This window comes from Chrysoperla carnea, chromosome 1 (genome assembly GCF_905475395.1).
Source record: "Chrysoperla carnea chromosome 1, inChrCarn1.1, whole genome shotgun sequence".
Classification (NCBI taxonomy): domain Eukaryota; kingdom Metazoa; phylum Arthropoda; class Insecta; order Neuroptera; family Chrysopidae; genus Chrysoperla; species Chrysoperla carnea.
Genome location: NC_058337.1, coordinates 9,546,856 through 9,560,967, shown reverse-complemented (window position 1 = coordinate 9,560,967; position 14,112 = coordinate 9,546,856). Strand labels below are relative to the sequence as shown.

Sequence of the window (14,112 nt, the reverse complement as noted above, 5' to 3'; positions counted from 1 at the left end):
AAAGCCAACTAAACCTGGATTTTTTCCGCACTTGGTGGCGGACTGCACCAAATTAGCAACGAGTAACATACACCATAAGAGTAATTACTATTAGCTAATTCATACTGATGATGACTACTTGGTAGCCGAAATACGTATTTAATACAAAAAAAGTGATCTAGGAAATTGGGGCAAAAGCCGAAATTTATTATTGATTCTTATCTTTTAGACAATTATAAACTATTTTTATCTCTTAAGCTTTTTTCATCTCACCTAGTCGTTTTTGAAATGTCAGCATTCTTAAGAAAAATTCGCAATTTTAGGCTAAGATTTTGTCGTTAGAAAATTGACGATTGGTTCTGAACATATTATCATTTGAAACCATTGGATCTTATATTTTGACCTATCTAAACACATTTTGGGCGTTGTCATTTTTCTCCTTACGTCCCGCTTAAGAATTCCAAAAAAAAAAAATATTTTAACGAGTAATAGTTATAATGAATATATAATTACCTATGAACAAAACATCAAAATCATACAACTGGTGGTTTTTTTTTTGTTAAACGCGGTAAGGAATGTTTGGCGTTTACTACATTGCTGGAATGATAAAGTGACAGATACTATAGTATCAACGTAATCACAGGTAATATTACAGAATTGAATAGCGCTATCCACCAGAAGTATTGTGGGTATCGCCAACCAGCATGAACCTGGCGCCGCAATGACTCGTCCGCCATAACTATTGCTAATGTTACTATTCTCTCTTTCGTCAAATCAGAATGGCGTTCATACCAACACGGACATAGTGATAACCACAAAAAATTTGTTACGGTGTAGTTATCAAAATGGCATTTTTTATGCCATGTATATAAAAATATTGATGCTGAGAAATATTGATGGGTGTTCATAAAATTTCGTACTTAGTCCATTTTCGATTGACTGTGTGTCCGTCCGTCCGTTTGTCAACGCGATAAACTCAAGAACGAAAAGAGATATCAAGCTGAAATTTTTAATTTTTGAATTCTTAAATGAACAACATAGATCTCTTGGGTCCGTACAACTCATCCTGTAAACCGTTCGAGATATAACAAATGTTTAAATGCCTTATCAAAAAATAAACAACTTTTATATGAAAAATTTTTTCGCAAACTTCACTGTTTACTCGTGACGACGCAAATTAACTCAGAAACATTATACAGTATGCATATTGTTTATATTTTCAATTTATACGTTACGTATATTTTGTATATGCGTGTTTGTTCATCTTTCCTTACTCACATGACGTTAAGAAAAAAATGAATGCGTAATAAACACTGTCTGTATATGGTATTTCAACAATTAATTCAGTTAATCGTTGTTTTCACCTGTTTATATATATTATTTTACACATATAATTCTTGGTCGAAAATAGAAACCGTAACTTCCAAAGATAAGAAAAATTAAAAAATTTTTAATATCTCGTTTAATAAGCGTAGAACCATAAATTTTTGATTCGAGATGGATATAGCATCTAGCGATACAATATCCACTTTTAACTTTGGAGCAGTGTCGTTTAATTCTCGATACATCACACAACTAAAATATTAGTAGGCATGTATATTTTTCGTTCAAGTGAACTTTAACTACCGTCCTTCACACAAAAAAAGGAATTACCATAATTAAATAATGATGATTATACATAAGATGAATAATCTAAAAGAAATTACTCATAACACCATATTTTCAAAATTATAAATAAAAAAAAATTGATAAAGAAGGTTTTGTACATAAAAAAAAATTAAATATGTAAATTTTTAATAATAATGAAAAAAGGGAATAAAAAGAATTATGATTTATTATATTTTTATAAAAAAATTGATGTATTTTTTTATTTATTTTAAAAAAGAGTATTTCTCTATTAAAAATACATTACGTTTAATTAAACAAACAAATATTCAAAAAAGAATTGAAAATTCAATAAATTTATTATCGACGCGTTAAGAAAAAAATATTGATAACAACATATTTAGGACCTGATGAAACAACAATAAAAATTTTAACAAAAATATATTCATGTATAATATATATTGGGATTGTATATTTAACAATTCAAATGAATCTTGATAAATGTAAATTAAAAATCATTTCAATACTCAGTAATAAATTATTAGGCATAACAAAAAAAAAATGTTGATTTCAAATTCCTGTCACCCTTTAATAATGAAAAATTATTCGCAACTTCCATATAGTTACTTCAAAGTGTGTTCTGATAGAAAAACACTATTTTTAGACGATATATGAACAGTGCTACACCAAACTTTTATGTCCCAGTCTTTTTCAAAATGTTTTTCAAACATTCCAAATACAGGAAAATGGGATTTTCTAGGGAGAGGCTGAGGGGACAGCCGTGAAACTTCGTATCAGGGTTTATATCAACAAGGTCCTAGGTTTGATATAACTCCCCTCTGGGACCCCTCCCCCTGTAGCCGTGGAGCCGGCGGGGATGAAATCGCCAAAAGTGGTCAAGTCAACCCTACCCAAAATTGATCAAATATTATTTAAAATGTCTTTTTAAGTAAATTTTGTAACTTGCTAATCTTTGCTTAACCTCACCCTTACCAAACTATATCCTTCTAAATCTTATTTTAAATCCAAAAAGTACCTAAGCCTGTTCCTCATTACTTGTTTTTAAATAATTCTTACAATTGGCTGCTTTCAATAAAAACATTACAAGAATAATATATCAATTTTATAATATAATAAAGTTTTGTCCGATGTTTCGGACCGTTTATTTGATTAGGGGCTATTCATAAAATGCGTAACGTGTTATCAAGAGGGAGCAATATTGCTCAGCGTGACGAAGTGTAACATGGACGGTTTCCAGAATATGTGACGTTTGGTGTTCATTGATTTTTCAATAAGATTTGTATTTCAGTTGGTCGCTTTTTGGAATTTACAACTTTTCATTTAAAGTGTCAGGTATGAAAAAAACATGAGGAGTAAAAATATAGTATTCGAATGACGTCTTTACGTTTTTTGTTCTCAACCTATCGTGCTTACCTTTACCTTTTTAGCAATGCATGTATATACGTATAAAATACAAAGCACCTATTGGTAAAAACTGAGAATGACCTGACAGACGCAGTCCACTATACATTTATTTTATAATTTTGTTTTATTATTGATATCGATATCGATAATTGCCTGACACAAGCATTAATAAATATCCAGGAGTTCCATTTGCGAACTGCAAGTTGCTCCTCAAAGAGGATATCCTAAAAAGGGCCAATCTAAGATGGAGGGAGGAACGTACTTGTGGTACTACAAGACAGATATGGTCTGAGTTCAATCGCAGGCGTTCCGTTGATCTTATATCACTTCCAAGGGCCTCTGTTCGCAAAGTTGTTGCGGCTATTATAGGACACTGGTTGGACGGCAGGCATGCTGAACGCCTGGACCCGACAGTGTATCACAACTACTGCAGGAGCTGTCACAGTGGTGAGGAGGAGGAGACAATGACTCATCTTCTTTGTCACTGCCCAGCTCTTGCCATGAGGAGATGGACTTACATGAGCCAGCCTCTCTTTGACGACCTGGAGTCCGTCGACGTCAAAGCTCTCCTGCTGTTCTTAAACAGCTTCAGTCCCGAACCTTTTTTAACGGGGTAAATACTGGTCTATTAATTTAATTTCTTATAAAAAGTATATTATTAACAACTAGCAGATACCCACCCGCTTCGACTAGCAATTTCAATTTTAAAAACAAGGACTATTAAGCTATAACTCTCACTAATCCTCCATTTTGTTCACTATTTTATGAATTTAAATTTTTGGTACAGATACCAAATTTTTTTTTTAAAATAAAATTTATACTTTCTGATAATGTAACTTTCTATGAGTGAAATAATTTTTAAAATCGGTTAAGTGGTTAATTCAAAAATGACAAATTTTCGTACAAACTATCATCTCTTTTTCGCCACCAAAATGACGGAGTTTCATAAAAACTTTCATCCCCTATTGGACCCCCCTAAAGAATGAATTTTCTTAAAAAAAATGATACAGTAAACTTTTGTCTTAAACTATGAGTTTATATAACAATTTATACATTTATAACTTCAAATTTCTTTCCACTCCTTTTTAATCCCGTTATGTGACGAGTTTATAAAATACCAAACATGTCTTCCATCAATTCTGTTAAAGAATATTTATGCAAAATTATAAGTAGATTGGACCAAGAAATCACGTTGTTCCCTACAAACTTTATACCGCCGCCCCTTAGTGGTAGAATACCTTATCGAATGCTTTCATCATACAAGGAACACACCTTTCAAGTTTTAGTTCTCGACAATGTGCGATTTAAGCTGTGCGTTGATCCGTCAGTCAATCATTCACAACAAAGCATTTTATATGATTAGATTTCTCTGCATTAACATAGAATTTATGCACTAACTATCAGGGCTGCCAGATTGTATAATCGGATACAAAAAGTATGGTTATTTTATGTATCCAGTTTGTATAGCAGATTGCTTCGTATAATTTGATACAAAAATAAAAATTCAAACGTGAAGTAAATTTCGTGAGAATTAAAATACCGATTATTTGAGATAACGAGTGATCGAATATTTCTTAGTCGTAGATGGCGTTATGAGCTTGCCGCTCTTTCGAAAACTATTCTAACGAAATTGGCGCTCTCTGAGTAATATTCGTTAGCATTACAAGTAAACGTAAAAGTGACTTTTTAACTCAGCACCACTTGCTACTGGAACTGTTTACAGACTATTTTTTAACAATTTTGTCGCTTTGTATAATGAGATTTGATTCTGTATAATTTCAGTGACCGAGCGGTACATAAAATAAGTTGGCTCTACTGGCAGCCCTGCTGAGTATCCACTTCCATTCTTTAACAGGTTTTCGCCTGATTCATTATTCATTATTACAAGTGGGTACACAGTAAACAGGGAACATAAATGTACTTCGAACAAATGTAGGTATGGAAGTGATCATAAATTATGTATGGTTATGATTTTAAATTAACCTATAAATGTTTGTTAACAAATTTTAAATATTGTAAATGAAAGAGGAAATCCCTTTTGATATTTCATTGTATACGTAAAAATTACTTTTAGGTTGATAACTTTTCCAAACATTCGAAGAAATCGGCCAGAATTAACGCATTGAGCAGAAAACGAAGGTATTATTTTTCTCTTTGATACGGTATTTCAAAACATAGAAATTTCACAGTGTTTTGTTAATTTCAATATAAGATTAATTTAAAATAAATATGCTTAAATACGTCCCCAAAAAATCACGTTTTCGTACGATCATCTTTTAATGGTGTATATGCATTCCCATTAATTCCCTTCAAGAAGGTAAAAATTTTCAAATCCCCTACGGTGTTAAATTTGAAAATTTGAGCTGTTAAAGTTTGCATTTTTAACATATAAATCCTATATTTATTTGTTTTTAGTATTATGTTACAAGAACAATTTTCTTAAAACTAATTTGGAAAACTACTAAGTATTCGTTAGTTAAAGGTATAACAAAATATACATTTGTTCATTAGTTAAAAGTATAACAAACTTTCCTATAAAGAAAAATATAACAAGTGGCACTCGTTTTTCCAGAACATACGTTTAAAGTGATGAAATGAGTGGCATTTGTGTAAATGTCTTCTATGATTCTTTTTTTTTAAATCTCATAGCATCAATATTTTAAAAACTATGGCATATACAAATTTTACACTCTATTTTCATCTAATTTTCCTAAGTTCTAACGGAATCCTCCCTCAAAATCTAAAAAAGGAAGTGTCAAACCTTTTCATACACTCAGTTTTTTGGGAAATTTTTAAGGCATTGAAATCTAAAATTGGGTGTTATTTAAGTGTAATATTTGGGGCTTTGGTATTACCAGTGTAGTACTTTTTTGGAAAAATTAAGTTTCTGAGAACACATTCACCTTGAAGGAAATATTGAGTTAGTCGTTGTAGTTAATATTCATGAATATCAGTTAGTAAATTTCACAGACCTGGAGGCATATAAAAAATTTGTTTCAATGTTGATTTGATTGTTATTTCATATCTAGTTTATAAGCAGATGTTCTTGGTTGCCATTAAATATTACTAAATTCTCATGTGGTTAGGTTTACCTACTTCGTTTTTTAGAATTTTACGTGCAGCATTTGTGTAAACTGCCATAATAGGCCCCTTTATCATGTGACAAGCGCAAGCGTGCCAGCTATTTTAAAGAGTGGTAGTTTGAAATTTTCGTACTGTTTTGTGTAATATTGACGGGAAAAAAATTGTTCCCGAAAAATTAATCCGACGTCCAATGTAATCAAAATAATCCTCTAGTAGAAGTTAAAAAGCAGTCCTTACCGCGCATCTTCTTGCTCTGAATTTTGGATATTTGTTTCGGATTATTTTCTAGATTTTATGTTTGTTATGTATTTTGGGATTTTATGTCTGTTTGTCAATTTAAGGATGTATGAGCATGACAACAATGTTTGATTTAAAGGCTCAAAATTTGTTTGTAGGTAGTCGTTTACTCAAAGAATATGTGGTTAAAATTTCAGCTTAGGTATCCGTGCAAATTTTTAAGAAAAAAGTCATTAAAAATCGATATAAAATACATTGGCTCTTATGGAGGAATCTCAAAAAACGACATATTTTGGAAGTTTTTTATAATTTTCATTTGGAATGAATGAAAACAAATTTAAAAAAAACTTTTTAATAGAAAGTAAACATATTAGCAATGAATTAGAAAAGAAAAAAACTAAGTGTCACCGTCCATATAAGGGATGTAAAAGCAGGGTAGATTAAGGGTTGAAATTATTTTTATCTTATTTTCAACTTTGATGATGAATTTTGTTATAACTTCATGAATGTAGACGAAAAATAAGAATAAAATTTTTCGATATGTTTCTTGGTTTTCGAAATATCGAAAGCTAAATAATTAAACAAAATTTTCAATTTTCGATATTTTGAAAATTAAGCCAGATATCGAAAAATTTTATTCTTACTTTTCGTCTTATATCGTCAAGTAATAATAAATTTATCATCAAAATGAAAATATCTATTTTTAAATTTGTGCCCCCACTACCATGCTCATACATCCTTAAAAGGATTTATTTGTTAAATAAATACATTGAACATAGTCAATAATATCATGAAAATGCTACCCTAACATTTCGTAAAAGAAATGGTAGGATATTTACCTGCAAATCCTACAATACATATATTTATTGTGTAAATAAAAAATAAGAATTTTATATTATTTAAAATATTTGTTTCAGTTTTCTTAAGAATCGAAACTATAAGACAATATGTTTAAGAAATACGAACTGTTCATGTAAGATTTTCTTCAAATATACTTACAAATAATACCATAATACCTACTACAGTAATTTAAAACAGTTAATTCAATGAACTTGGAAAAAGCAAACACGGTAAAGGAGGTGGAAACATGTAGTGTTTGGTGGCTAAAATCCAATACAAAAGTTAGATCTCTTAGGCGTAGAAATGCATTGCATTTACTACAATGCTGGTATGGTATAGAGACAGATACATAAAGTTTCTATAATAACATAAGTAACGTTGCAGTATTGAATAGGCTACCCACCAGAAATACTGTGGTCGTCGCCAACCAATATGGGCCTAGGCCTGACGACATAATGCATTGACTCAATACAGTATACAGTATGGCGTTCACACCGATACTGACATTATTATATCCCCAAAAAAAATTTTACCGGGTTGCAAAAAGCTCTTTTCACCTTTTTCGGATTTCAACATTAAAGATGAAAAAAAGGAACCATTAAATTAAAGATATAAATAATAATTTCGGTTAAGCCCATTTTCGATACAAAAATCAAGTGTAAAAAAACTTTTAAATTATTATTGTTATTGCATTTTTAAGACCTAATAAACGATATATAACACGATGTTACTTCTTTATTTTATATCGCGTGGTAAATGAAATGAGTTCTTTCATGTTCTTCTCATTAGTGATTTTTTAGCCTTTTTTTAAGAACCTTGTTTGCATATAGTTTTATTTTCTTCAAAACGATTTAATACAATTTGTTACGTTTTTCATGATTTTGGAGATTTTGCTTTCAAAATTTTTCTAGGTATTAAATGCCAAAATTTTTATGCTATGGATATTTCAAAAACGAAAATTTTAATTGATCCTATTCATTAAACATAAAATAAAGATATTTCTGCTTAAAAAATTCAAGTGAAGTATTTTCACCGGGATTAACGTCATTCGGATATTTCTAGCATCCTATGAAAAGTCCTTGCAAAATCACGTACGCAAAAAAAAATTTTTCAAGGTCAAAGGTCACGAAAATAAGATTTTTTTTTCAAGTATCTCGTAAATTTTTAAGTTTATGGCAGTTTAAGCTATTATAAAATTCATTCGTGAGTTAATTTTAAAGTAGGTCGCTTACTCTACGACACAAAAATTATTAAAAATATTTTAAAATTAAAATTATTTAAAAAAAATTAATAACAAGAAATATAAAATATTTTTTAAATATTTTATTTTTTTAAATTTGTTAGATATTTTTTTTGGCCAAATAGCGCTAGAACTACTGCTTCTACAGATACTTTGTCTTAAACCTTTTTTATTAACCCCCCAACCAAAAAAAGGGTTGTTATAAGTTTGACCGCTGTGTGTGTGTATGTGGCATTTTAGCGCCTAAACAGATGAACCGATTTTGATTTTTTTGTTTCGTTTGAAAGGTAATTTAATTGAGAGTATTCTAAGCTATGCTTCGAGTGCGATTTTAGGGTTCCGTAACAACTAAAAAAGTAGACGATGATCCTCAAAATCATTTCAGTTTATAGAAGGCTCTAAGGGAATAGGTAAATTAATGGAGAGTGTTCTTAGATATTTTTCGATTGCGAGTTTAGGGTTCCGTACCCGAAAAATTTGTCGGAGGTTTTTTATATTTTGTAAATTTGTGTGAAATTAACTAACGAACAAATTTAACTAAAACTGCCATAAACTCAACATTTTACGAGACATTTGGAAAAAAAAACGTATTTTCGAGACCTTTAACCTTGAATAATTTGTTTTGCGCGCATCATTTGACAATGGATTTTTCATAGGTTATCTCTTGCATCCAAATAAAGATAATTACGGTGAAAAAATGAAGGGTTGTACTCCGAGAGTACCGGCAGAAGTAAAAACTTGAATATTAACGGTGTGCATTTTTGATATTTTGGAATGGCCAGGGAATAATTTTGCACGAATTGCTTTAATTATCAGTATAAAAGTACTATCATTTATGTGGTAGAATACAATATTTATTTATTGCGCTATCGTACACAAACTGACAATTTCATGAACGAACATTTTTTACCCATTACAAAAAAAAGTGTAAAACGCCGCTAAAGAAGCCTTCACTTAAAAAAAAAAAACAAAAACCAAAAAAAATTATATTTTTAATAAAAAGGCAACCGCACACAGTGTTCCCAAGCGGTCACCCATCCAAGTACTCACTGTACCCAATGTTGCTTAACTTCAGTGATCGGTCGAGAGCCGGTGTACTGAATGTGACATAGTCTTACGCTTTTTCGATCAGGTCACGTGTCCTGATGCGAGTTTAACATTTTTTACCCATTACAAAAAAAGTGTACAACGCCGCTAAAGAAGTTTTCACTTCAAAAACTTCACTTGTAATTTTCTAGCAGATTGACTATTTTATTTGTCTTCTTTCTCTGGGTTAAATAAACGAATAGAAGAACAACCAACAATTTATACATATACAGTAAATAACCTTACATTAAGTAAGTACAATGCAGTTATAATATATTTCTTACCAAGTTTGGTTACAACATGTTGGATGTATTATAGAGTACCTCTAACGTTAACGTACATGAACTTTATTATATTATACCCTCTGGGACATTTTAGTATAATGGGTAGATATCTATTATTTAATATAATGAGCCGGATTATATATTTAAGTAATTATTTAAATCTTTATTGCCATTGCTTTTATCAAATTCCTACGCATACTTCAAGTTCAAAGTTACATGTTTATTTCGATAATGGGTTAATTTTACGTTACTTAAAGAAATAAATTCCATAAATTTGCCCTTTGTTTTGTTTTTGTAGGGGTGAAAATCGGTGAGCTTTAGTATTTTATGCCTTCCCACAATTTTCTTCAAGCTTGAGATCGAATATCATTTTTACACTTTAAACATTCAATAATATTTTTTTCACACTTTAAATTTGTTCAAATGTGTATCGTAGGAGTGGCCTAAGCTAAGCGAATTCCCTCTTTTTTTTCATCATAGAATTTTTATTTCAATAACCAGTAGCGGATTTACCGGGAAGCAAAGGAAGCAATTGCTTGGGCCCCGCTTGGAGAGGGGCCCCAAAAAATGGAAGATGAGCGTAAAACATTTGTTGAATTGTACCAAATCATTTTCAAGGATGAACTGTTTTCAGCGTTTCCAAATGTTGAATGCCTCATCAGGCTATTCCTTACAATACCGATAGCTAATAGTACAGGGGAGAGATCGTTCAGCGCATTTAGACGCGTCAAAAATTATTTACGCTCATTGATTTGTCAAGAAAAAGTTAGTGATTTAGGCTTACTGTTTATCGAAAAAGACAAGCTTGAAAAACTTGACTTTGATGATGTCATTCATCAATTTGCGACTGAGAAAAGTAGAAAAAAGTTGTAATTTAGATAGTAAATTATAAGTTAACTGTAAAATATATTGATTATGCAAAATTAACTAGTTATTCATTATTTTGAAATATCGGGGGGGGGGGGGTATTTTACAATGAGGGCCCCAAAAACCTGAGGTTGCTTGGGGCCCCGTCAGAGGTAAATCCGGCACTGTCAATAACTAAGCGATAATTGATAATTAATCAAAAAAATAAATAAATAAATGAAATTCAAAAATCATTTTGTTCGAATTCCGACAAAATAGGGTATCAATTGGCATCTCCTTAGAAAATTGGAACATTCAGGGTTTCTGATTAATAGCCCTGGAGCCCGTGACAGTAAAACTGCAGTTACACGGATTTCGAAAATTTCGCATATGACTCAATACTATTAAACGATAGGTACAATATGAACTAGGTGTGTCAGGGTTTATGCTGGTAGAAATATTTTTTGCCAGGATTTTTTATTTTTAATTGGTGAGAAAGATATTTTGGTCAAGTTTTGAGCTGTAACACCGAGATATTTCAAATGTAAAACTCAAAACGAACACGAACGGCTTTATAAATTAAAAAACAACAGACCTTTCTACCACGCTTAGAGCTGTCACACCAGATTTTCCTGAAAATAAATAAAATTTGCAATAAAATGGTCTCTTACAAATTAATTTCCATGAAAGCGCGAGTATAATGAATAAAACCACAATGTTTGAAGAGTAAGGCACATAAAACATGAGCTAACTACTAATAGTCGTTAATATTATGAAAATGGGAGCTGGATGACCCACGACTCAGACGACTCGTTCGAAAACTCAGATTGAAATACCCAAAGGTTAAAATTAAAATTGGAGAATAGAACGATAGAGATTAACTAATATGCACAATGTAAAAATGGCCTTTCGAGACAATGTATATTTTAGTTTATGAAAGCAAAAATATTTTAATATTTTTATTTTTTGTTTCAGACATTCCACAACCATCAACGGTTAACAAAATTATGACCACAACACTTCCAACAGTCCTAATGGTCGAAAAAGGTAAAATTATTTCAATGCCTCATTTACCAAAAATGATTGGGAAAAAACTTATTTGATTTTTCTTTTGGGGATTTTTTCAGATTCCAGTTGGGATCATCAAAACGATAATAATCGTCCAAGTATCAAACCTATTGGTAATGAAATCCTTGAATCAGCAGAACATGAACATTCCAAAGAGCAGGGTTAGTAAATATTTAAAAAAAGTACAAGAATGTTATATACAAAAATAAGTACAGGAATAATTTTCTTTATATTCCACGATTTCAACCAATCACAAATTTGTAGATACTAGCTAATTCTTACTGATGATGACTACTTGGAAGTCGAAAATACATATTTTAAAAATACAAAAAACTGATCTGGAAAATTGGGGCAAAAATTGAAATTTATTTCGATATATATCCTAGAGTTCTCATTTATTATCTTCGATAATATTTATATAGTTTGTGAAACATTCTCGAAAAAAATTCTAGAAAATACTTTTGAAAATTTTCGAAAACCATATAAATGGCGGCCGAAAGGTTGGTTTTTTAAACTTTTCTAATTTGTGAGAAAATAATGCAAGCACTGATATTCAACACTTTTTATACAAAGTATTTCAACAAATAACTCAGTCAATTGTTTGTTTTTTATTATTTTGCATTCTTCATTCGGAAGTACCCCCATTGTATACTGTTATTTGTCGCTCGCGAAATGCACTATGCACTTACGAAAATAAAGTCGTTTGAAACACAAGCGGATTATCAATCAACATGGTAATATTTAAACCTAGTACCTCTCCATGAAAAATTTAAAATCCTAAGTGTCTAGATAGTACCCGGTAAAAATAAGCTACATTCATCCAATGTGCCCAGATAAATACTAAACCTATAACTACTAAATTATAAAATCTACTAAAACTATAGAAATAAATAAATAAGGGAATTAAAGAAATTACGAATAAGGCCATCTAGTTTTAAATAAACTTCCCGTTTTGAAAAGATGTATATGCATGTCATTCCGATTTGCATGCCTATTGGATTCTATGTGTTTTGTGTGTAGAAAAATTTCGATTAAATATCTTATGCTATTGCTTTCTTTTACAGATTTACATCTTCGTGGTCAAGAACCGACACCAAAGCCACATCCATTAGATGATAATTCTCATCATTATTATGAAGAAAAGAACGAACTTTCTTCAGCATCCATTAAAAATGGATTAATGGTCCAAAATTTCATTTTGTATATAACTGCTAATATCATATTTTTTGTTTGAAAATTTAAATTTTTTATTATTTTCTTTGATTTAATAGGCTAAAACCCCAAAAGCCGGCAGACCTACAATGTTGAACAAACCTTTTATTTTCTTCTTATATCTGCCCTACATAGACTAAAGAAGATAACACAGGGTTTGTTGAAATATCGTCTGGCGGCCACTGGCTCTTAGACCATGATCAATTAAATTTTTAAGTGCTTATTATTTATAAGAGAACCAGAATTTTATTTATTTTTTCAATGTATATATTAGATTGTAAGATTTAGTATTATATTTTATTTTTAGAACAGGTAAAAAATCTAATTCTTGAGACAAACTTGTATAAATATTTCTCCTTATACTGGTAATGTAAGCACAGTTGAAATAAACCTTTTTGGAAAAAATATCGACGAAAAACCTGTGCAGATTCTATGTTTTTAAAAATAAATCACCTAAATTTGTTGTTTTCAATGAAAACATTTATTTTGCGTTAGTTGAATTACCTCCTACTAGCTTGATACCCGCCCGCTTCACGGGGCTTAAAAGTAATCTCATTTATTCCTCTTCCATGACATTCTCGGAGGAATTGTTTTAAACAGCTAAAATATTTGTACAATTTTCAATTTTTTAAAGTGTAACTTAGTCATAACTCATTGAGTATATCAGAAAAGAAGGTCATGAACTGTTTGACTTTAACTATTATAAATGTTTACAGAAATCTTTAATTTATGGTTTAAAATGGTGAGCATAGACAGTAAGATGTTAGAATAAATTAAATGTTTTGTTTTTTATATCTTTATAAATTATAGCTCATGTGTTATTATAATGTATGAGCTATCAGGTATTCACCATTGGTGCGTCCAATTGTTTTCTTGTACTCTAGGTGTAAAAAATGTTTTAGATAGGTAAAAGTTAATTGGTTGGAATACGAACACCTTATTTTATGGTTAACTTTCATTCGACTATGATCTTCAGGCTCTTTTAAAAGGCAATGCAAACGAACAATATTGATAACAGGTATATTAAAATTGTAATTTTGAAAATTGTTCTGTACAAAGAAGGTAACATTTATCTTGAAACCTATTTTGATATGCTGAATAAACACTTTAAAGAAATTAACTTGAAAGTGAGTACATGTCTTTGTGTCAAAAAACTACATTTTCTATTTTCATTCTTTCTAAACTTAAGACATGACGTTTCTCTCC

At 30.5% G+C, this 14,112-nt stretch overlaps 1 protein-coding gene across 1 annotated transcript in view; it reads left to right on the top strand.

Annotated features, from left to right (window-relative positions):
* The window catches only part of LOC123290713 (neurotrimin-like), a 143,856-nt gene extending 130,854 nt beyond the window's left edge, over positions 1-13,002 (top strand). The window contains exons 7-10 of the mRNA XM_044870992.1: positions 11,602-11,673; positions 11,754-11,855; positions 12,759-12,894; positions 12,966-13,002. Of these exons, the coding sequence (XP_044726927.1) occupies positions 11,602-11,673; positions 11,754-11,855; positions 12,759-12,894; positions 12,966-13,002 (347 nt within the window). The remainder of the gene's footprint in view (positions 1-11,601; positions 11,674-11,753; positions 11,856-12,758; positions 12,895-12,965) is intronic.
* The last annotated feature ends 1,110 nt before the right edge of the window (positions 13,003-14,112 follow it).